Source organism: Phyllobates terribilis, unplaced genomic scaffold (genome assembly GCF_046119375.1).
Source record: "Phyllobates terribilis strain yellow unplaced genomic scaffold, ASM4611937v1 Scaffold_2__4_contigs__length_985480577, whole genome shotgun sequence".
In the NCBI taxonomy this organism is placed as follows: domain Eukaryota; kingdom Metazoa; phylum Chordata; class Amphibia; order Anura; family Dendrobatidae; genus Phyllobates; species Phyllobates terribilis.
In genome coordinates, this window is record NW_027362762.1 from 293,983,509 (window position 1) to 294,005,821 (window position 22,313).

Below are 22,313 nucleotides of genomic sequence, written 5' to 3' on the forward strand. Positions count from 1 at the left end.
ATGCGTGTCTCTGTCTGAAGCCTCGATAGACTGCCCATGCGTGACGCGCAGTCTGGCTCCACAGAGAAGCAGGCATCCAGCCGTTACAGGTAAGAGGAGGTGTATGGCGCCGGAGATCGCGCGGTATGCGTAGACACTGAACGCATACTGCGATCTCCGGCGCCATACTTACATACTTACCTGACCGGGAGGAGCGTTGCCGCGGCGCCTCTCTTCGCTGGAGACCGGGGGCGGAGTGAAGGCGTCGGACCGGCGCGTGCGCATTGCGCTATCCGGCGCCATTTTACTGAAGACACAGTTACAGTGTGTCTTCAGCAAAATGGCGCCGGACAGCGCAGTGCTCCGGCGCCGCACTCCTCCCCCGGCCTCCGGCAGAGAGGACCCAGCAGCGCTGGAGTAAAGAGAAGAAAGGTGAGTATAACTGTTTATTTTTTTTGTATGTGTGTACACTGTGAAAGGGATGAGGGGGCCACGCATAACAGGATTGTGGGGTGAGGGGACCATTCATATATCAGGTTTGGGGGGTGAGGGGTACCACACATACCAGGATTGGGGGTGAGGGGTACCACACATACCAGGATTGGGGGTGCGGGGTACCACGCATACCAGGATTGGGGGGTGAGGGGTGCCACACATACCAGGATTGGGGGGTGAGGGGTACCACACATACCAGGATTGGGGGGTGAGGGGTGCCACGCATACCAGGATTGGGGGGTGAGGGGCGCCACGCATACCAGGATTGGGCGGTGAGGGGCGCCACGCATACCAGGATTGGGGGGTGAGGGGTACCACGCATACCAGGATTGGGGGGTGAGGGGTACCATGCATACCAGGATTGGGGGGTGAGGGGTACCATGCATACCAGGATTGGGGGGTGAGGGGTACCATGCATACCAGGATTGGGGGGTGAGGGGTACCATGCATACCAGGATTGGGGGGTGAGGGGACCATGCATACCAGGATTGAGGGTGAGGGGTGCCACGCATGCTGGGATTGGGGATGAGGGGTGCCACGCATACCGGGATTGGGGATGAGGGATGGAGTGCCATGCATACCGGGCTGAGGAATGAGGGGTCCCACGCATACCGGGATGAGGGGTGCCAAGCATAACGGGATGAGGGGTGCCACGCTTACCGGGATTGGGGCTGAGGGGTGCCACGCATACCGGGATTGGGGCTGAGGGGTGCCACGCATACCAGGATTGGGGGGTGAGGGGTACCACGCATACCAGGATTGGGGGGTGAGGGGTGCCACACATACCAGGATTGGGGGGTGAGGGGCGTCACACATACCAGGATTGGGCGGTGAGGGGCGCCACGCATACCAGGTTTGGGGGGTGAGGGGCACCACACATACCAGGTTTGGGGGGTAAGGGGCACCACACATACCAGGATTGGGGGGTGAGGGGTACCACACATACCAGGATTGGGGGTGAGGGGTACCACGCATACCAGGATTGGGGGTGCGGGGTACCATGCATACCAGGATTGGGGGTGAGGGGTACCACACATACCAGGATTGGGGGAGAGGGGTACCACGCATACCAGGATTGGGGGGTGAGGGGTACCACGCATACCAGGATTGGGGGGCTGAGGGGTACCACGCATACCAGGATTGGGGGGTGAGGGGTGCCACACATACCAGGATTGGGCGGTGAGGGGCGCCACGCATACCAGGATTGGGGGGTGAGGGGTGCCACGCATACCAGGATTGGGGGGTGAGGGGTACCACACATACCAGGTTTGGGGGGTGAGGGGTACCACACATACCAGGTTTGGGGGGTGAGGGGTACCACACATACCAGGTTTGGGGGGTGAGGGGTACCACACATACCAGGATTGGGGGAGAGGGGTACCACGCATACCAGGATTGGGGGAGAGGGGTACCACGCATACCAGGATTGGGGGGTGAGGGGTACCACGCATACCAGGATTGGGGGGCTGAGGGGTGCCACACATACCAGGATTGGGCGGTGAGGGGTGCCACACATACCAGGATTGGGCGGTGAGGGGTGCCACACATACCAGGATTGGGCGGTGAGGGGCGCCACGCATACCAGGATTGGGGGGTGAGGGGTGCCACGCATACCAGGATTGGGGGGTGAGGGGTACCACGCATATCAGGATTGGGGGGTGAGGGGTACCACGCATACCAGGATTGGGGGGTGAGGGGTAACACGCATACCAGGATTGGGGGGTGAGGGGTAACACGCATACCAGGATTGGGGGGTGAGGGGTGCCACACATACCAGGATTGGGCGGTGAGGGGCGCCACGCATACCAGGATTGGGGGGTGAGGGGTGCCACGCATACCAGGATTGGGGGGTGAGGGGACCATGCATACCAGGATTGAGGGTGAGGGGTGCCACGCATGCTGGGATTGGGGATGAGGGGTGCCACGCATACCGGGATTGGGGATGAGGGATGAAGTGCCATGCATACCGGGATGAGGGATGGGATGCCATACATACCAGGATAGGGATGAGGGATCCCACGCATACCGGGATGAGGGGTGCCAAGCTTACCGGAATTGGGGGTGAGGGGTGCCACGCATACCGGGATTGGGGGTGAGGGGTGCCACGCATACCGGGATTGGGGATGAGGAGTGCCATGCATACCGGGATTGAGGATGAGGAGTGCCACGCATACCGTGATTGGGGATGAGGGGTGCCACGCATACCGTGATTGGGGATGAGGGGTGCCACGCATAAGGGGATTAAGAATGAGGGATGTGGTGCCATGCATACCAGGATGAGGGATACCATACACCCAGGATAGGGATGAGGGATGGGGTACCATGCATACCAGGATAAGGGATACCATACACACCAGGATAAGGATGAGGGGTGCCACGCATACCGGGATTGGGGGTGAGGGGTGCCACGCATACCGGGATTGGGGGTGAGGGGTGCCACGCATACCGGGATTGGGGGTGAGGGGTGCCACGCATACCGGGATGAGGGGTGCCACGCATACCGGGATGAGGGGTGCCACGCATACCGGGATTGGGAGTGAGGGATAGGGTGCCATGCATACCAGGATGAGGGATACCATGTATACCAGGATTGGGGGTGAGGGGTGCCACGTATACCAGGATTGGGGGTGAGGGGTGCCACGCATACCAGGAATGGGGGTGAGGGGTGCCACGCATACCAGGATTGGGGGTGAGGGGTGCCACGCATACCAGGATTGGAGGTGAGGGGTACCACGCATACCAGGATAGGATGGTGGGGACAGGATGGGGGCAGCACAAATACAAGGAGGGGGGCAGCACATACCAGCATGGGAGACCATATACCAATAAAAATGCTCGCCACCCGGGCGTAGAACGGGTTCAATAGCTAGTAAATGATAAAGCAAGACATTAACAGCAAGAATCACACAAAGGACATTTACCTGTACGACACCCATGCAAGAATCAAGAAATATTGATCCCTTAGGTTCTTTGGAGATTTTCTCATCTTTGTAGAAATTTAAGTTATACGAGCCGTCACCAAGCTGTATAAGGTGGAAAAACCGCCTTTTAAAAGACTGGAAAAAAAAAGGAAAATAAATGTTATTCTTACTAATAAGGCCGACATCAATAGCACATTGCCAAAAAGAATTCTCACTTTGGGACGCCAATAAATTTTTAAGAAACATACACTAAATATAAAAATTAACTTGAGGCACAATGTAATGTCACACCATGCAGAAGATACATTCACTAACAATTATGAGATTGCAAACATGGCTCTTAGCAGTGACAGGAGTCTGCTAGGCTAGGTTTGTAACAAGTGAATTAGCACTACTCACATTTCCATTAGGGCATACATGAGGATACAGTTCTACACTCAATAGGTGGTGGACATTTTATTTTTGGTGTCCATATATTATTCATACTCACCCTCATGGTGACGCTTATTGCACTGTTCATGTTTCCTTTATACAACCAGCCCTGTTTGGTGATCCCCCCTTTTTGTGAGCCAAGCGATGCCGCATCCTAGAAACAAAACATCTTTCTATTAGGAAAGGTCGCAAGTGTCATTATATTTTATACATCATGGTGCAAATTAGTCATATGACTTTTTTTTTGTCACTTTTCTTTTTTTAATTTTTCTTTTCTGTCTTTAACCTTTTTTTGCAACTTATTCAGTACAAAAAGCCACACATTTATCATAATAGCTCAAAACATGCGGCATGGCAAAATATCTGGGGTACACAATCACTTCAGAGGGAAATTGGAGAACAACTGCAACAAATTTTGTAACTTTTTGAAAAGTCACAAATTATGAATTGACAAAAACATCTGAATACTGTCAATTTTATCCACAGTGGCAAATTAAAAAAACAAACAAACCAGCAAACATATAAAAGGCACACGTTAAAAGAAGATAAAGGCGCAAATGAAAAACAGGCGAAAAACACCAAAAACAAGACCGTAAATAGGTACAAATGCATGTATCCCATGTATTGTAGCTACTGCCTAGCAGTGTGATGAACACTATCTGCTAACATTGGCCAGATGTAACAACCCTTGGCACTGATCTGCTTCATTTTTGATTTAACTAAAGTAGCAAATCTTGTGCAGTATTTAGCTGGGGCTCAGATGTGACTATTATTGAGGTTGACTAATAAACACATGTAATCCCTCGTGGTAGCAATTATTTGCATAATAAAGTGGAGTGAAAGGATCAATTAGAAGAAAAGACAAATGCTGCCTGCATCAATCATACAAGTAGCAGACTGTGTGGGAAATTAGCCACAGATATGCGATTTCCTGGTGGAAAACCACAATATGATTTTTTTTTTGTAGATTAAAGGGAATCTGTCACCCCCTTGCACTTATCTGACCTCTAATATGGGCATACAGGTGATAGAAATGTAAATCTAAACCTACCTGTATGCCTCATATTACAGGTCTTGTTGCTGTGAAATGTCTTTTATTCAGTCAAATTTCTGATGCTTGCAGGCCCGGGGTCTGAAAAAATCCCCGCCTACTGTGGTAATTACAATGTTTCCCCCCCTCCCCTGCATGTCACAGTGCCCAGTGATGTGCAGTTGCAGCAGCCAAATCCAGGCACTGTGACATGCAGGGGAGGGGGGGGAAGCATTGTAATTCACACAGGAGGCGGGGATTTCTTCCAGGCCCCGGCTCCACAGCATCAGAAACTTGACCGACTAAAAAGACATTTCACAACAACAAGACCTGTAAAATTGGGCATACAGGAAAGTATAGATTTACATTTCTATCACCTGTATGCCCATACTAGAGGTCAGATAAGTGCCAGCGGTGACAGATTCCCTTTAACTTACACTTCATCTGTTTTCTTAAAATTTTGGTTCAAATGTCTTCCAAAATTTTAAAAAGTGGACTTGGCCCACTCATCGTATTGCATGGACAGCCATTTATTTGAACAGTCGTCTTATAATACTACATTTCCATCATCCATTATCATCTGCAAAAAAATAAGAAAATGATCTGTGTATATAAACCGTGCCACATCAGCTTTGTCCCTCTTCTACTGCCCCTGGTATTTGCTGATATGACAACAGCAATGATGCCCCAACTACATGATGTGACCGCTGCAGTCATTCACTGAGCTTAGGGACCTCGTGTCTAATACATCAACATGACCACTAAGCCCAGTGATTGGCTGCAGTGGTCTCGTCCTATAGTCGTGAGGTCACTGCTGATACCATGTCAACAAAAACAGGGGCAGCGGTAGATTGATGGCAGTGAAATGGTTGGCTGAAAATATGATTCATCTTCTTATTTTTATGCAAAGTTTCCCTATATAAATAAAAAAAGTACCTGTATCACTTTAAGAGTAAGTCTAAGCAAGACCTTTTTAGCTCATGTGCTGCCGGACAACCCCACTGAGGCGGTATAACAGTGTATCCCAGTGACTAAACAGCCAAATTTGACAAACATTGTGATCTTAACCCCTTCACCCCCTATCCTGTTTTCACCTTCATGACCAGGCCAAATTTTACAATTCTGACCAGTGTCAATTTATGGGCTAATAGCTCTGAAATGCTTTACGATATCCTAGTATCCTCTGCGACTGTTTTTTCATGACATATTGTACTTTATGTTAGCGATAAATTTATGTCAATATTTTTTTAGTTTGTGTAAATATCAGAAATTTGGAGAAAATTTTGCAGAATATTTTTTGCTAGGAAGTTAGAAGGGTTAAAAGTTGATCAGGAATTTCTAATTTTTCCATCAAAATTTACAATACCAACTTTTTAGGGACATCAAATTAAAGTGGCTTTGAGTGGGCTATGTGACAGAAAATACCCAAAAGTGACACCATTTTAAAAACTTCACCCCTCAAAGTGCTCGAAACCTTCAGGGTTTTCCACAGGAATTAAAGCAATTTGGAAGGAAAAAATAAAAATTTTACTTTTTCTCACAAAAATGTTGCTTAAGCCCCAAATTTTGCATTTCACAAGAGTAACAGGAGAAAATGGACCATACAATTTGTTGTGCAATTTCTACTGAGTATGCAGATACCACATATGTGGTGGAAATCCACTGTTTCGAAAGGGAAGGAGCATCGTTTGACTTTTGGAACACAAAATAATGTGGGATAGCGGGCGCCACGTTGTGTTTGCAGAGCCCCGATGGGTAAACACAACGTGTTTTCTGTGTGTTCCAGAAACAAGAAGCAATGGATGCTGCTGAGTGAAAATTGCAAGTCTGCCATTGTAGTGCCCAGTATGTTGTGCCCAGTTTGTGCTTCTGGAGACATGGACCCCATAAATTAAGGAGGCTCTCCTCGCTACAGAAATACCAAATGTGAACGCTAACTGCAGTTTAGGCACACTGTAGGTCTTAGAAGGGAGAGAAGCATTTCGAATTGGGAGCGCAGAATTCGCGGTGTTTCTTTTGGGCGGGGGGTGATGAGCCATTTTGCTTTTCCAGGGCCTTTGTGCTACCAGCAACGTGGAAGACATTGACAGATAACGGACCTGACTTAGTCTGGCCTCTGTTCAGCGGTGTCCCTCTTTTCAGACGGAAACAAAACTGTGGCCGACCGTGCTTTTATGCACGTCTAGACGGAAACCGCTGGACCATAGACCAGATGGTGTCCTCAGTGTCTCTATCTGCCTCATTATAAGGAATGTTCCACCGGGGTGTTCCACCTGAATCATGAATTTCAGAGATTTACACGCAAATCCCAGTGTAAGCTCAAATCCCAGTGTAAGCTCTCAACATAGAGCGCAGGATAAATGTGAGCCGAGCCATACTGCGATCTTTGGGAGGCAGAATGAACAAATCAAAAGTAGGTCAATAATTGTTTTTATTTTTTACGCCGTTCCTCGTGCGGTATAAGTGATTAGACTAATTTATTTTTTGGGTCGGTGCGATTACAACGATACCAGATTTATATCAGGTTTTTAGGTTTGCCCTCTGTCACACACTTAGGCTACATCCACATGATCTGGAGCTGCCTGCGGCCTTGAGCCTGCGGACGAGCCGCCTCCGGCTTCCGATCATTATGCAAATGTGCGGCGGACGTTTTTATTTTCTTCTGGCAAGCGGGCTTTCCCCATACAGATTGGGTATATGGGGAAAGTCCGCTTGCGGACCCGCAGGAGAAATGGACATGCTGCGGTCTGGAAAGAAGCGACACATATCAGTTTCCGCGGGTGTGCCGCAGACGCATCGTGAGCATGGGATTTGTATAAATCCCATCCACTATGCTGTAACATTTGGTCACTGCGGATTGCACGCAGCACACTTGTGCTGCGTCCAATCCGCTGTGCACACTGATCGTGTGCATATACCTTAAAGGAAACTTTCTTTTACAAAAAAAGTTTTTTAATCGCCATACTCTGAGAGATTTCATTTTCTATATTTCTGCCAACATAGTCATGTAAGGGCTTGTTTTTTATGGGACAAGTTGACGTTTTTATTGGTACCATTTTCGAACACAACATTTTTTGATTGCTTTTATAGTCCGATTTATGGGAGGCAGAATGAACAAAAACCAACAATTCAGGAATTTTTTGGGGTTGTTTTTTCATGCTGTGTTAAAAGTGGTAAGACAGCTTTATTCTTCGGGTAAGTAAGATTACAGCGATACCACATTTATATCATTTTTTGTGTTTTGGTGCTTTTTCACAATAAATAAATTTTCTCCGCTGACTAAGCTGCATGGTGGTTTGTGTTTTGCGGGACGAATGACGTTTTCAGCTATACTATTTTTATTATTTTCATTTGACTTTGTGATTGTGTTTTATTCCACTCTTTGTTTGGCAGTATGATGAAAAGCATCGCTTTTTTTATTTTTTTATGGTGTTCACTGAAGGGGTTAAAAGTTTTATAGCTCGGCTTGTTCTGGACGCAGCAATACCAAATATGTGTACTTCTTTTTATTTTTGTGTTCATATACAGTATATTTATATATATATATATATATATATATATATAATTATTTATTATTATAGCGCCATTTATTCAATGGCACTTTACATGTGAAAAAGGGGGTATACATACAAGAACAATTACAATAATCTTGAACACAATGTGACAGCGACTGGTACAGGCGGAGCGAGGACCCTGCCCGCGAGGGCTCACAATCTACGAGGGATGGGTGAGGATACAGTAGGTGAGGGTAGAGCTGGTCGTGCAGCGGTGGTTATATGTATTTATTGGTATAAATTTTTTGTTTTATTTTGTGATTTTTATATTTTTACAATTTTTATTATTTTTTTTATACTTTTTTACTTACTTAGTCTAACAGCATCGTCTAACAGGCTTGTCGAAGCTGGCAGAACCGGGAGGTCGCCGTGACAACATTGGGTTGCCATGGCAATGATCAGGCCCTCATGATGATGTCTTGTCCATCGGAAGGGAGAGCCCCCTCTCTCTCATAGTCTCCTAAATTATAGTGGCATTTATGGAGTTAAATGGCACAGGGTGGTGTGGGCACTGTTCCTGGCAGTAAAAGCTGGGTCTTGGCCATTACTTATGCCGATCTCCCTTAGGCGATCGAGTGGGCTCAGCTCCTGTGCTGACGTGGAAGGTCGTGAACACCTATCTGACCATGACATAAATTTATGTCAAAGGTTGTGAAGAGGATAAAAGGGTTGACCACTACTTTACAAGTTCCTCTCATGTGATTTAAGCGCCATAGATAAGCTCTTTGCTAAATACCTTGTTTTCCCAAATCCTTCTGTAACCTGAGCTGCTCTTCTGGTCACATGATGTCTGGATGAGAATCCTCTGACTTCCCCTAATGTCATGTCAAAATCTCCCCAAGTCCCTGGCTCTGGAAACTGACAGTTGGGTGTGGTTTGCTGTGTGAGTGGGCGGGGCTCCATTCAGCAGGGCTCATGCTGTTCCTGTGCATGCTGCTGCAGACCCAGATCTCCCTTGTATTTGTATGTATACACCAGGGTGTATGTATATATTATGTGCTCCCTCTATAATTTGAATACATTCATATCTCTCTCTCACCATCCCTCAACTAGTCAGTGAGACGTAGGGGATAATCTTTATTGCCAGGACTGGTGTAATGGTGCTTTGAGCATTACTTCTATTCCCTGTAACTGTGTCCTGGACAGAACATTATCCTGATGCTAAATGTGATGGTGGAGGAGAAATAGCAAAGTTTCAAGGATATGCTCACTGCTGGCTTGCAGGACAGCACAAAGGATGATGGGAAATGTAGTCAGGAGTGCAGAGGAATCTGAAGAGGAACTGTTGGCTGTCATAGCAGGGCTGGAGCCAGGGCACAGAAAGTGAAGCATAAAGACATAAAACAACATGAAACTGGCAGAAAAGGCATATGGGAATCTTTAGGGGTATCATTCTTGAGCATTTATAGCAAAAACAGTATCTGACTTCGGGTAGTGGACAATCTCTTTAAGCCTGGACTGACATTCTGGATGTTAGGCCATGTTCACACGTTCAGTATTTGGTCAGTATTTTACATCAGTATTTGTAAGCCAAAATCAGGAGTGGATCAATCAGAGGAAAAGTATACTAGAAACGGTTATAGGAAGTTTCGCCCCCAGCAATTCGCCCCAGGTACATTTTGCTCCCGCACATTTCGCCCCTATCATTTCGCCACCAGGAAGATTCGCCCCTGCACATTTCGCCCCCCGCACCGGGGCGAACTGGGGGCGATATGTGCGGTGGTGAAATGTGCGGGGGCAAAACATCCTGGGGGCCAAATGCTGGGGACGAAATGTGCGGGGGCGAAATGTACCCGGGGGCGAATTGCTGGGGGCGAACCATCCAATTTCCATACAGTCAGTGGCTTCCTCAGAAGCGTCAGCACCAGGTCAAGTGTTAAGTACACACAGTATTTATGCGTGGATAACGTGGCAACTGTACAGATAGTAGACAATGGAAATAGCACTTTGGCTGCAGCTATGCCATGCAATTTCCTGTCTTAGGGTCTCGTATTTAACATGTTTTTCGAACATTACATTTCATTGGACAACCTCTTTACATCATGTATTTTATTGATTGGCTACATTGCAAGTGTGTATGTTTATTTCAGCCTCTTTATTCTAGACTGTGTGCACAATTATTAGGCAATTTGTATTTTTGATGATTCATATGATTATTGAATATCTACAGTGCTGTCAGTCAATTCAAAAGATTAATAAACCAGAATATTTAAGACTGTAAAAGTGAAGTTGTTTTCTTTCTTAGGAGAATATGTGTGCAGAATTACTAGGCAAATGTAAGTGTGCAGAGTTTTTATGGAACTACATTAAAAATGAATTTTCCCATCTCAATTGTTTATTTTCATCTCTTAAAGTGAGAATAATAACCAATAATAACCAAACAACTTGTTCTTGCAGAAACAACTGCAAAGTTGTGCTTCTAGGTAAAAAAAAGTCATAGATTTTACAGCAAATGCCAGTCATTTCTGGGGCAAATGCATGCATATAATCACAATGCCAGCTGAAAACTAAATACAGCCAAGAGCTAAAACCTTGTGAAAAAATAAAGTGTTGAACAGATGCAAGAAAATGTTTTAGATATCCCAGGAACAATATCACCTTCATAAGATAATATTGCCTTCCTTTTTGGAGTCATTATTCAGATTTCCATGTGACATACAGGTGCATCTCACTAAATTAGAATATCATCAAAAAGTTAATTTATTTCAGTTCTTCAATACAAAAAGTGAAACTCATATTAAATAGAGTCATTACAAACAGAGTGATCTATTTCAAGTGTTTATTTCTGTTAATGTTGATGATTATGGCTTACAGCCAATGAAAACACAAAAGTCATTATCTCAGTAAATTAAATGAATTAACAAAAATCATTTAAAAAGGTCCCTTAGTCTGTTTCAGTAGGCTCCACAATCATGGTGAAGACTGCTGACTTGACAGATGTCCAGAAAGCAGTCATTGACTCACTCCACAAGGTCCCAGAGCTCCAATTTTAATATGGAAATCAAGGTCCCAGAGTCTGGAGGAAGAGTGGAGAGGCACACAATCCAAGCTGCTTGAGGTCTAGTGTGAAGTTTCCACAATCAGTGATGGTTTGGGGAGCCATCTCATCTGCTGGTCTAGGTCCACTGTGTTTTATCAAGACAAAAGTCAGCGCAGCTGTCTACCGGGAAATTTTAGAGCACTTCATGCTTCTTTCTGCCGACAAGCTTTTTGGAGATGGAAATATCATTCTCCAGCTGGACTTGGCACCTGTCCACACTGCCAAAAGTACCAATACCTGGTATAAAAACAACAGTATCACTGTGCTTGATTGGCCACAAACTCGCCTGACCTTAACCATAGAGAATCTATGGGGTATTGTCAAGAGGAAGATGAGAGACACGAGACCCAACAATGCAGATGAGCTGAAGGCTGATATCAAAGCAACCTGGGCTTCCATAACACCTCAGCAGTGCCACAGGCTGATCGCCTCCATGCCACGCCGCATTAATGCAGTAATTGATGCAAAAGGAGCCCCGACCAAGTATTGAGTGCATTTACTGAACATACATTTCAGTAGGCCAACGTTTTAAAAACATTTTTCAAGCTGTTGTAAGTTTTCTAATTTACTGAGATAATGACTTTAGTGTTTTCATTGGCTGTAAGCCATAATCATCAACATTAACAGAAATAAACACTTGAAATAGATCACTCTGTTTGTAATGACTCTATATAATACATGAGTTTCACTTTTTGTATTGAAGAACTGAATTAAATTAACTTTTTCATTATATTCTAATTTAGTGAGATGCACCTGTATTTGATCTTATATGATTTAAAATGTTTAATGCTTTTACTAATACACACAATTCACTCAAACAGGCCACTATGCTATACTCACAATGTACAATTATTTTAATCTATATATTTTAGCTGCCATGTTTGATGGTCCATATTACATTTATATCAGTGTCCCTCTACCACTGGTTCCTATACACCAACTACACCAAGTATGCCATAGCATTACTGATGCCTGGCCCTACTGCCAGAAGCATATGACTGGCAGCTGACACTAAAGCCAGCTCATGAGTCAGACACCGGCCAATGCAGACCTTGCACCAAATATACATTAGTTACATTGGGCATTTGCTCTCATTAGTAGCTGGTTGTAAATGCTAAATTTATTTTACTTGTATCATAGCTTTGATTTTTGCTTTAAAGTCAAAGGTGTATCAACATAATTTGGAATATGCCTCTTGCACTAAAGCTTTCTGAGGATCTCAGAATAAAAAAGGGATGGCATACTATAGGTGAGAAGTTGCAGACTGCGGGTTCTGACAACTGAGATTCCCACATTTCCAAAAACATACAGTCTCTGGATTCCCCAATTTGAATGATGCAGTGGTTTAGCACACAAAGTCCTACAGTCCCTGACAGAAGTTATGTCGCTTATCCTCCTCTGAAAGCTGAAACCCTCCCAAATTTGGTTTAGGTTAAGAAAATAAATTGGCATCAATGCTGAAATATTGATTATTTAATGAACACAGAATGGTCAGATTTTGGCAAGACAAAAGTTTTGTCGCCTGGTCATATAATGCACCCAATCCTAGTTTACATCCTCACCAGTGCTCAGTAAATGATCGATTAATTAGTGGGTGTGTATAAAAAGAAACCCAGCACCCCAGACCTTCACTTGAACTGCAACTTGAGCTCTGACAACATGCCAAAAATCCACCCTGCGACCAAAGCCTTGATTATCAAGAGGCTGAAGACCAGATCCACTGCAGAGGTGGCAGGCATCTTTAATGTGTCTCAGCGCCAAGTACAAAGAATTAAAAAAAGATTTGAAGAGACTGGAGATGTGTTTGACAAGCCCAGGTCCAGCAGACCCCGCAAGACAACTGCTCAGGAGGAACGTTTGTTGGTTAGAAAATCCAAAGCAAGCCCCTCTTCCACTGCAGCAGAGCTCCAACAGGCCTGGTCACCTCAAGTCCCTGTGTCAACTAGAACAGTTTGTAGAATTCTGTCTCGAAATGGCCTCCATGGTCGAATCAGTGCCCAGAAGCCAGCACTAAACAAAAGGCAAATAAAAAACCGTGTGGCATTTGCAAAGTCCCACAGCCTGCTAAACAGATGGACGCTGGAAAAGTGTCAGAAGGTGGATTTCTCTGATGAATCTTCAGTAGAATTACACCACAGCCGCCGCAAATACTGCAGGAGACCTAACTGGAGCCCGTATGGATCCAAAATACACCCAGAAAACAGTTAAATTTGGTGGTGGAAAGATCATGGTCTGGGTTACATTCAGTATGGGGTGTGCGAAACATTTGCAAGGTGGAAGGCAATATCAATAGTCTAAAATATCAAGAAGTATTAGCTACCTCTTACATTCCAAATCATAAAAGGAGTTCAAATTCTGCAGCAGGATGGTGCTCCATCTCATACATCCATCTCTACAACAAAGTTCCTCCAGGCAAAAAAGATCCCAGGTGCTCAAGGACTGGCCAGCCCAGTCACCAGACATGAACATCATTGAGCATATTTGGGGTAGAATGAAAGAGGGGGCTTGGAAGACAAAACCAAAGAATCTAGATGAACTCTGGGAGGCATGTAAGACTGCATTCTTTGCTATTCCTGATGACTTCATTAATAAATTGTATGAATCATTGTTGAACCGCATGGATGCAGTCCTTCAAGCTCATGGAAGTCACACAAAATATTAAATATGACTCTAATAGCACCACAACTTCATTCACCAATGTTATACAACATATATTTGTATTTTAAAATAATTATTTGTTTGAATATCACATTACTTTCAGTGGGCGACAAAACTTTTGTCTTGCCAAAATCTGGCCATTCTGTGTTCATTAAATGATCAATATTTCAGCATTGATGCCAATTTATTTTCTTAACCTAAACCAAATTTGGGAGGGTTTCAGCTTTCAAAAGAGTAATTTATAAAACCAATGGATGAATTTAACGTCAGGTTATAAGATTTTATTTACATAACATGGATAAGCGACATAACTTCTGTCAGGGAGTGTATACTTGGCTACCTCCAGCAGTCCCATTAAAGGTGTTGCTTCTATTTCTTAAATGGATAAATTTGCAAAGTGCTTCTAAAAAGCAAACATTGCAATTTGCCTCTTATTAACAATCCTCTCTGTTTTAAAGAATCAAAGGATTGTCAGTTTTATAGTTTATTGATCATTGTCTAGGTTTCTGGCCACTGCTGCAATCTATAAATGGTGTCTGGCATCCCAGGCTACGAGTGTGTGCCCACAAGCTGTTTGTTATATAGCTTGCAAGTTTATAGCTGAAGGTCGCCAACCACCTCTACTTGCAACATGGGACGGCACACAGTTAGGACGAGTGGTGTGACAATGCAACGGTCTGGACTGTCAATGTGCACACACCGCCCCCTGCAGGCAGGAAGCCAGGAGGCAGAGGAGCGCTACTGAAGAGAAGATTAAACAACCCCTTTAATCAAACAGTGGTGCGCCTGCTACTGGGACTATACAACTCTATCACGCACCAGTCGTCATGTATGATATGTATAATCTAAATATGGATTATTCAGGAACCACAACACAATGTACAGCATCAAGGGGCGGCAAACAGACAGGGGAGCATAGTAAGCTGAGAGCTCAGTTATATCGTACTTGATATGTTATATGTGACCATAAGCAAACTATCATTCACTATTTAACAACTATTTCCATAATTCTACCACTATACAGTTATACTTGGAGGAGTCACCTGGCTTTACCCCTGACACAGCAAGTAAAGGTATTCGAGGGACAGCAAATCCACATCCTGTGCATCTGTGAACTTCAATCAGCAGTCGGTAATGAAAATAATAACAACCAAGCCGAATACCTGGGTGCACGACTTCCCCTCCTTAATGCAAATGCTAACAGTTTTATGCTTAAACAGCAGAAACCAAAGTTATAGACAGATCATTCCAGGACACGGGCACAGAGAACGGCACATGGGCAAGAAGAAGAACCTGAGTGCAGGCTGTTCTAGACCGGAAGAGCGATCTGCCGAGCAAGGGAACGCTTCTTCCTATACTGATTAGTATTAATACTCAATAGTCCCAGGAGAAAGTCTCCCAACACAACACAGCTGGATGGCAAGCCACACAGACACAGCTTCTAACCAGGCAATGAATTATTTAGCAGAGCTGCATCTAGCATTCAGTGTGTTCCTTCTTGATAAAGTTTATTAGCATCAGACACCCCCACACTACATCCCCAGCATATGATTGCCAAAAATATGGCACTTGTTTCTACGGACTGGTAGAACATTTCTAACATTTTGCTGTAAACCTTGCACGACCTTAGTTTCCCCTTCTTGTAAATCTTCTCTGTATGGCACCTCCAGTCCAGTTTACTGTTACTACAAACAATTCCACTATCTGAAGTGGTAAAGAAAAACTTAGCACTCGTATTCTTCATGCAAAACATTTTGTTTTTGCCAGATAGACCGATGAAGGTCTGATTGACCGAAACGTCTTATTATTTCTGGAATTTCTTTGAATGATTAAAAATTAATTTGTTTTGCATGAAGAATATACGAGTGACAAGTTTTTCTTTACTATTTACGGATTGGGGTCCTACTTGTGCGCTAAAAGATACCCAGAAGTGCAGTGTCTGTTCTCAGTACTATCTGCAGTGATCCCAAGGCCACATCTTGGTCACTGCGACACAGACATTTTGCTTTTCACGCAGAGAGGACGATGCAGATTTTTATCATGTATCATACAAACACATGCACCCCAATATGATAAGTCTATAAAAGCCCTCATCGTGTAATGAATGTAGTGGAACATGCATGGAATCATTACAAATATGGAGCAACACGGTGGCTCAGTGGTTAGCACTGTCCTGGGTTCAAATCCCACCAAGGACAACATCTGCAAGGAGTTTGTATGGGTTTCCTCTTGGTTCTCCAGTTTCCTCCCACACTCCAAAGACATACTGATTGGGAATGTAGAGTGTGATCCCCAATGGGGACAGCGATGATAGTGTCTGTAAAGAGCTGTGGAATTAATGGGCTATTTAAGTGAGCAAAATAAATAAAGTCAATGGTGAGAAAAATTTAGAAAGAAATTAACATAGCCCAAGTTGTGGTTTCTATGGGTTTATACAGCCACATTCATCAACATAGTAGATGAGAAGTAATTAGAAGCCCACCTCGTCTTTGTCGGCATCTTCGTCCACTTCATACACATGAACTGGAAGCTTCTCTGGTTTGGTCCCTTTGCTATAAGAAGGAGAGCACAGATATTTACACAAGAGTTGTATAGTAAACTGTAAAACAGATATCCGTTACTTTCTCATTGACTGGATAGATACAAAATAGGCGGAAATTATTAAAAAATACATGAGAGGTCATGCTCCCTGATCCGCTATAAACAGGTTTTACCATTAGATTATACTTACTGACAGCAATGCTCGATCTGAGCTCAGAAACAGCACTCATGAATAGGAACGTTATTGAGCCGCTAGTGCTGATCGATTATTAATAAATGCTAAACCAAATTTTTACTGTTTTCAACATAATCGGCAAAATTAAAAGTCATATCAGTATCACACTGTTAGAACAACCCCAGTTTCCTGGCAAGTCTTGTACGACAGGTAATCAGCTCTGATCAAAAACAATTCCTGGAAAGCTGGAGATACTTCTGCAAAGATTTTACCCCTGAACTCTTGCCTTCTTGGCACCAACTCCGTTTTTTAAATACATGTACTCATTGCAATAAAGGGAAATAGTGAAAACGTTACCACTTATTCTGCAGAATAACTTATTGATTAGTGGGTGTCTGACCACTGTGATGCACAACAACTAACAGGAAATAATTATCCCTGATTAGGAACTTGTATGTTAGAATAGAGCAGCAGTGTGCATGCCCCATTGCTGCTTCATTCGCTCGTTATGGGGCCGCTAGGAAAAGCCAAATGCAGGGCTTAGCACTCCCATAAGGAATGAATGGAGCAGTGGAGCATTCACACTTCCGCTCCATTCTAATGGGGATAAAAATGCTCTGTCCTGCAGATCGGTGTGGGTTTCAGTGATCAGACACCTACCAATTGATAAGATCTCTCCTATACAACAGATAGGTGATAACTTGTTTCCACTGGACAACTCCTTTAATGAACATTAATTATTTAGTATTGTTCTTTATGAAACAACCCCTTAAAGATAAAATACCTTCCATCCTCCTAGCGACTATCTAGCTACTGCAAAACTCTTACAGGTAACATATACTGGCTATATACTGTGCTGGGTAATAATAGCAAATATAAATTACATACAGACATATCTCTTAAACATTTTTTAACCCGCCCTGATAAAAGCACAGGTGCTTTCAGATATGTTTCTGCCATTTCTTTTCAGTAATTTAGAGAGATCTCGGCAACTGGCCCCCACCAATCAAATCTTCTGATTAGCATGTAAAGTTTTGTTAAAGAAAAAAGTGCAGTTACTCCTTAGAGAAGCAGATAACTCCTTTGACAATGTGACTGACGTGTGACTATTTGTAATTCAAGAGTTGTAGGTGTCTGAAAAGCTGCATGAGAAGTGACAAACTCGGGATGAGAATCTCAGCAGGAACAAGTCTAAATTTATCACAACTTACTATATAAAATATGCAGCAGATATGCTTTTAGCAATATTTATGGCTACAAAGCAATGATTTTTAGGCCAGAATAGGATCAAAGCACAAAGCCATCTCTGGAGAAGAAGAGACATTTCCTAGAGGACTGGCATTAATTAGACTTTAATTGCCGGCTCGTAGCATTGCACAAAGAGATTCTTAAGACAGCTTCCATACCAAAGATCAATTCATGTAAGTTAGCTATAGAAGCATCTAGTACATTCCAGTAATAATATATTCCATACTCAGAACTCCTGTCAAAACAGGAAATATCCTACTCTATATCTCTCAGCGATGGCGGCCGCTATCTACATAGATCTGCTTCTACAATCTTATCCTGGTAACTCCATATCACTTGTGTATGTTTGACCGAAACATGATTTATACACTATATTGGACCATACGATTGAATAATTTTTCTACATTATCTATTCAAGAGTGCCGATTCTCTTCTACATGAATATTTATGGGATGGGAACGTATCTGAGAACCTATATACCTTAGGAGTGCCCCAATTCCACAATTACAGGTAATACAACGGACAGGAGTGATCTATTATATTGTGAGCAAACAAAATCTTATTGGTATTTCATTGGTTAATGATATTTGTGCAAAGTACAATAATAAAACCATCAAATTTATAAGGCATGTTCTGAAAAAGTCTGACTTCATGCAAAAAAAGAAACCAAAATGTCCAAGACCTGGGAGCAGTCCCATCTAGGACTGTTAGGGAATAACCACAGGATATTGACTACATTTCTCATAGATGCGTGTCCCTCCTGTCTGGAATGGAGAGGTGGTTGTGCATGTGCGTCTCTCACCATTCATCTGCTTGAGATTTCAAGTAGTCGCACTCGTCCGGGCCCCTTTCTCAAGCTTGATGTAAGTTCTAGACTTGAGACCTGCTTCTATCAGACAATTTTAGCATATTCTGTGTATATGCCATGAATGTTTGCGATAGTAAAAACCTGTGAAAGGTTGTTAAAGCACCATTCATTTCCTGAATGGGAAAATCTACAGATACCTTCATTAGAATACAAAAGGCACATGGGTCCCAGCATGTATGTTTGGATGTGCCAGATAAGCGCCGGAATAACCCATTAGGCTATGTGCTCATGATGCAGAAATGAAGCAGAAAATGTCCGCTTCATTTCCGCATGTCCTTGCCCGGAAAAACGCGTGTGGAATTTGACACGCGTTTTTGAGGCTATGTGCCCACGTAGCAGATTTGATGCAGAGCGTTTTTGCCTCTCTCTGGCAGAAAAAAACGCATGCATAAATGCAAGTCCTCTCCCGGAAAAACGCATGCGGAATTCCGCACGCGTTTATCGCGCATTTTTCGCGCGTTTATCACGCGTTTTCCACATGCGGAATTGCCTTGCGTTTTTTATGCATTGGACAAAGGCAATTCCGCTTGCGGAAACGCAAAATTAAATGACATGCTGCGGATTTTTGAACGCGGCATAAACGCTGCGGAAAAATCCGCAGCATGTGCATAGAACTTGCAGAATCCCATTGGGGACCATGGGGTGCGGATATACATGCGTTTTTCAAGCGTTTATGCTGCGGAAATTCCGCAGCATATACGCTTGAAAAATGCTATGTGGGCACACAGCCTAACATGCGTTTTTTTCAAGCACTTTTCCAAGCAATCACTTGGAAAAGTGCTTGACAACTTGGTCACACAATATAAATCCATGCAACCGGCATGGATTTATAATGTGTGAACAACTTAGATGCTTTAAATGCAGCATCTATAGTAAAAAAAAAAAAAAAAAAAGAATTAAAATGTTCAAAATAAAAAAAAATCTGTATATTCACCTCTCCGGCGGCCCCCGGTCTCCTCCAGTCTGCTCCCGGCCGAGTCTTCTCTCTTCGGCGTCCCGCAGTGTACTGTCAGGACCTGCGGTGACGTCATTTAGTCAGCTGATGGTCACACGACCATCACCTAACCGCCGCGTGACCATCAGGTGACTAAATGACGTCACCGCAGGTCCTGACAGTACACTGCGGGACGCCGAAGAGAGAAGACTCGGCCGGGAGCAGACTGGAGGAGACCGGAGAGCAGACCGGGGTCCGCCGGAGAGGTGAATATACAGGTTTTGTTTATTTTTAACTTTTTTATTTCTTTTTTTCAGCGCGTGGTAGCCGGGATGAAGAGGAGTTGTAGTCTCCTCTTCATCCCAGGTACCACACGCACCGCGATTACGCTGCAGCGTAATCGCGGTGGAAATGGTCATGCTGCGTTTTGCAAAGCAATGCGAATTCGGCGCGCAAATTAGCGCATCATGTGCACAGCACATCCGAATTCACATTGCTTTGCATGGCAGACTGTTTTACAAGCGTTTTTGTGGCCGTAAAAACGCCACAAAAACGCTACGTGGGCACATAGCCTGAAGCTTTTTGCACATGTGGAATTGCCATGCATTTTTCTAATGCATTAAGAAGGCAATTCTGCATGCGTAAACACACAAATAATGGACATGCTGCGGAATTTTCCGCACATCAAAAACGCTGCGGCCATTGAAATTGCGGATTTACATTGGGGACCATGGGAGAAGGCTTACCAAGCGTTTTACAAGCGTTTACGCTGCAAAAATTCCGCAGCAAAAACGCTTGAAAAACGCATCGTGGGCACGGACCCTTAAAGGGGTTTTCCACAAAAGAATATTTAACAAAATTCCACAGAATAGGTGATAACTGATCAAGGATAGGATGACCACCAATCACTAATACAGGAGTGATCAAGGATAGGGTGACCACCAATCACTAGTAAAGGAGTGATCAAGGATCAAGTTGTACCTAGAAAACTTAGATCATTATGCAAAATCTGAAATAGGACCCCACCAGTGTAGGCCTCCCCTAAGGAATCACACACATGTAGTAATTGACAAGTACTCCACCTTCTTCACTTGCCTTTACACTTACTTCATTGACATGAGTAATCGCTAGAAGCAATGTAACTGGTTTGGATGCAGAAATGACTAGGTGATAATATCTAAAAGGAAAAATGATGTGTGCAAGTTGAGCTTGATACTGAGTCGTGATGTCAGAAACTAAAAATGTGCAGAATGTGTGGTTTTTATTCTGTTTGGAATAAAATTTCATCTTTTGTTCTCCTCTCCATACACACAATTAACACTTGGTTTATGTTAACAATCACTTTTCACTTGGAAATGAGTAAATTAGGTGTTGTAGACCTAAAAATACTCCATGAATATGTCTTTTGCTCAGTTCTAGGGGTATTCTCAGTTTAGAAGTTATCCCGTATCCATAAGATAATGGATAACTTCCCGATCACTGGTATCTCCACTTATACTGAGAAACAGGACTCTGAAGAGCCTTGTGTGAGAGGAGTAGTGGTCGACCATGCTCGCTGCAACTCCATTCATTCTTGTTGGAGTGCTAAAGACCAGCCGAGCAGTGCTTGCCTATTTCTGGTGATACTATTAAGAATGGTTTGGCACTGCGCATGAACAAGCACCACTACGTCTACACGGGATCTTCAGAGACTCAGGTCTTGGGGTCAGTGTGGTCCTCCAGCGGTCGAGAAGTTGTCCATTATAAAATACTTCTGTAAAAACACATTTAAAGCATTACTGTACCAAATTAATACATTCAGAAATCTCCCTCCACCGCACCTTGCTAAATGCAGATTGCCTGGATGTGATGATTCATTAATGATTTGTAAAATGTCAGTCTGCGAGTTGTTGCCAACTTGAACAAGGAAAAGTAGCCTAAACCATACAAAATTCCCTGAGGACTCAGAAGAACATCTAAGCCACCCACCACATTAAACAGAAGCCATGGATTCAAGAGCTGTCAGTTTATAAGCACTTGCCTTGGAAGCTGTCGGAAATCTCCCGAATATTCTTCATATTTATATGTGACAACGTGCCAATCAGAGTTGTATGTTTTGATGCACTAAAAAGTGAACAGAAAAAAAAAGTTTTTATTGACTGTAAAAATAAGACATGAGCTTTCAGCTGAGAAAACAATCCCCTAAAATCTGAATTCTTCAACCTTTGGCCACTAAAGGTGAAAAGTAGCATTACATGCTGGCTATGGCATGACTGATCATGCACTGCAAGGATAGGCCAGGTATGCCATTACAGGACAGACAGTCTACAATATGCACAATACAACATGTATGCTGTCAAAAGGTTTGCATTAATGATATTTCGTCCCCACGTATTGGTCTGTGTGAAAATAATCGTTGAACGGCTTGTTTGATCGTACATCAGCACTCAGTAGGCAGA

At 43.7% G+C, this 22,313-nt stretch overlaps 1 protein-coding gene across 16 annotated transcripts in view; it reads right to left on the bottom strand.

Annotated features, from left to right (window-relative positions):
• DOCK9 (dedicator of cytokinesis 9) overlaps positions 1-22,313 on the bottom strand; it is a 260,724-nt gene that overhangs the window by 113,296 nt on the left and 125,115 nt on the right. For all 16 annotated transcript variants that reach the window (XM_073664186.1, XM_073664183.1, XM_073664180.1 and 13 more), the window contains 4 exons: positions 21,896-21,978; positions 16,592-16,661; positions 3,886-3,981; positions 3,396-3,530 (listed from right to left, as the gene is read on the bottom strand). In XM_073664186.1, the coding sequence (XP_073520287.1) occupies positions 3,396-3,530; positions 3,886-3,981; positions 16,592-16,661; positions 21,896-21,978 (384 nt within the window). The remainder of the gene's footprint in view (positions 1-3,395; positions 3,531-3,885; positions 3,982-16,591; positions 16,662-21,895; positions 21,979-22,313) is intronic.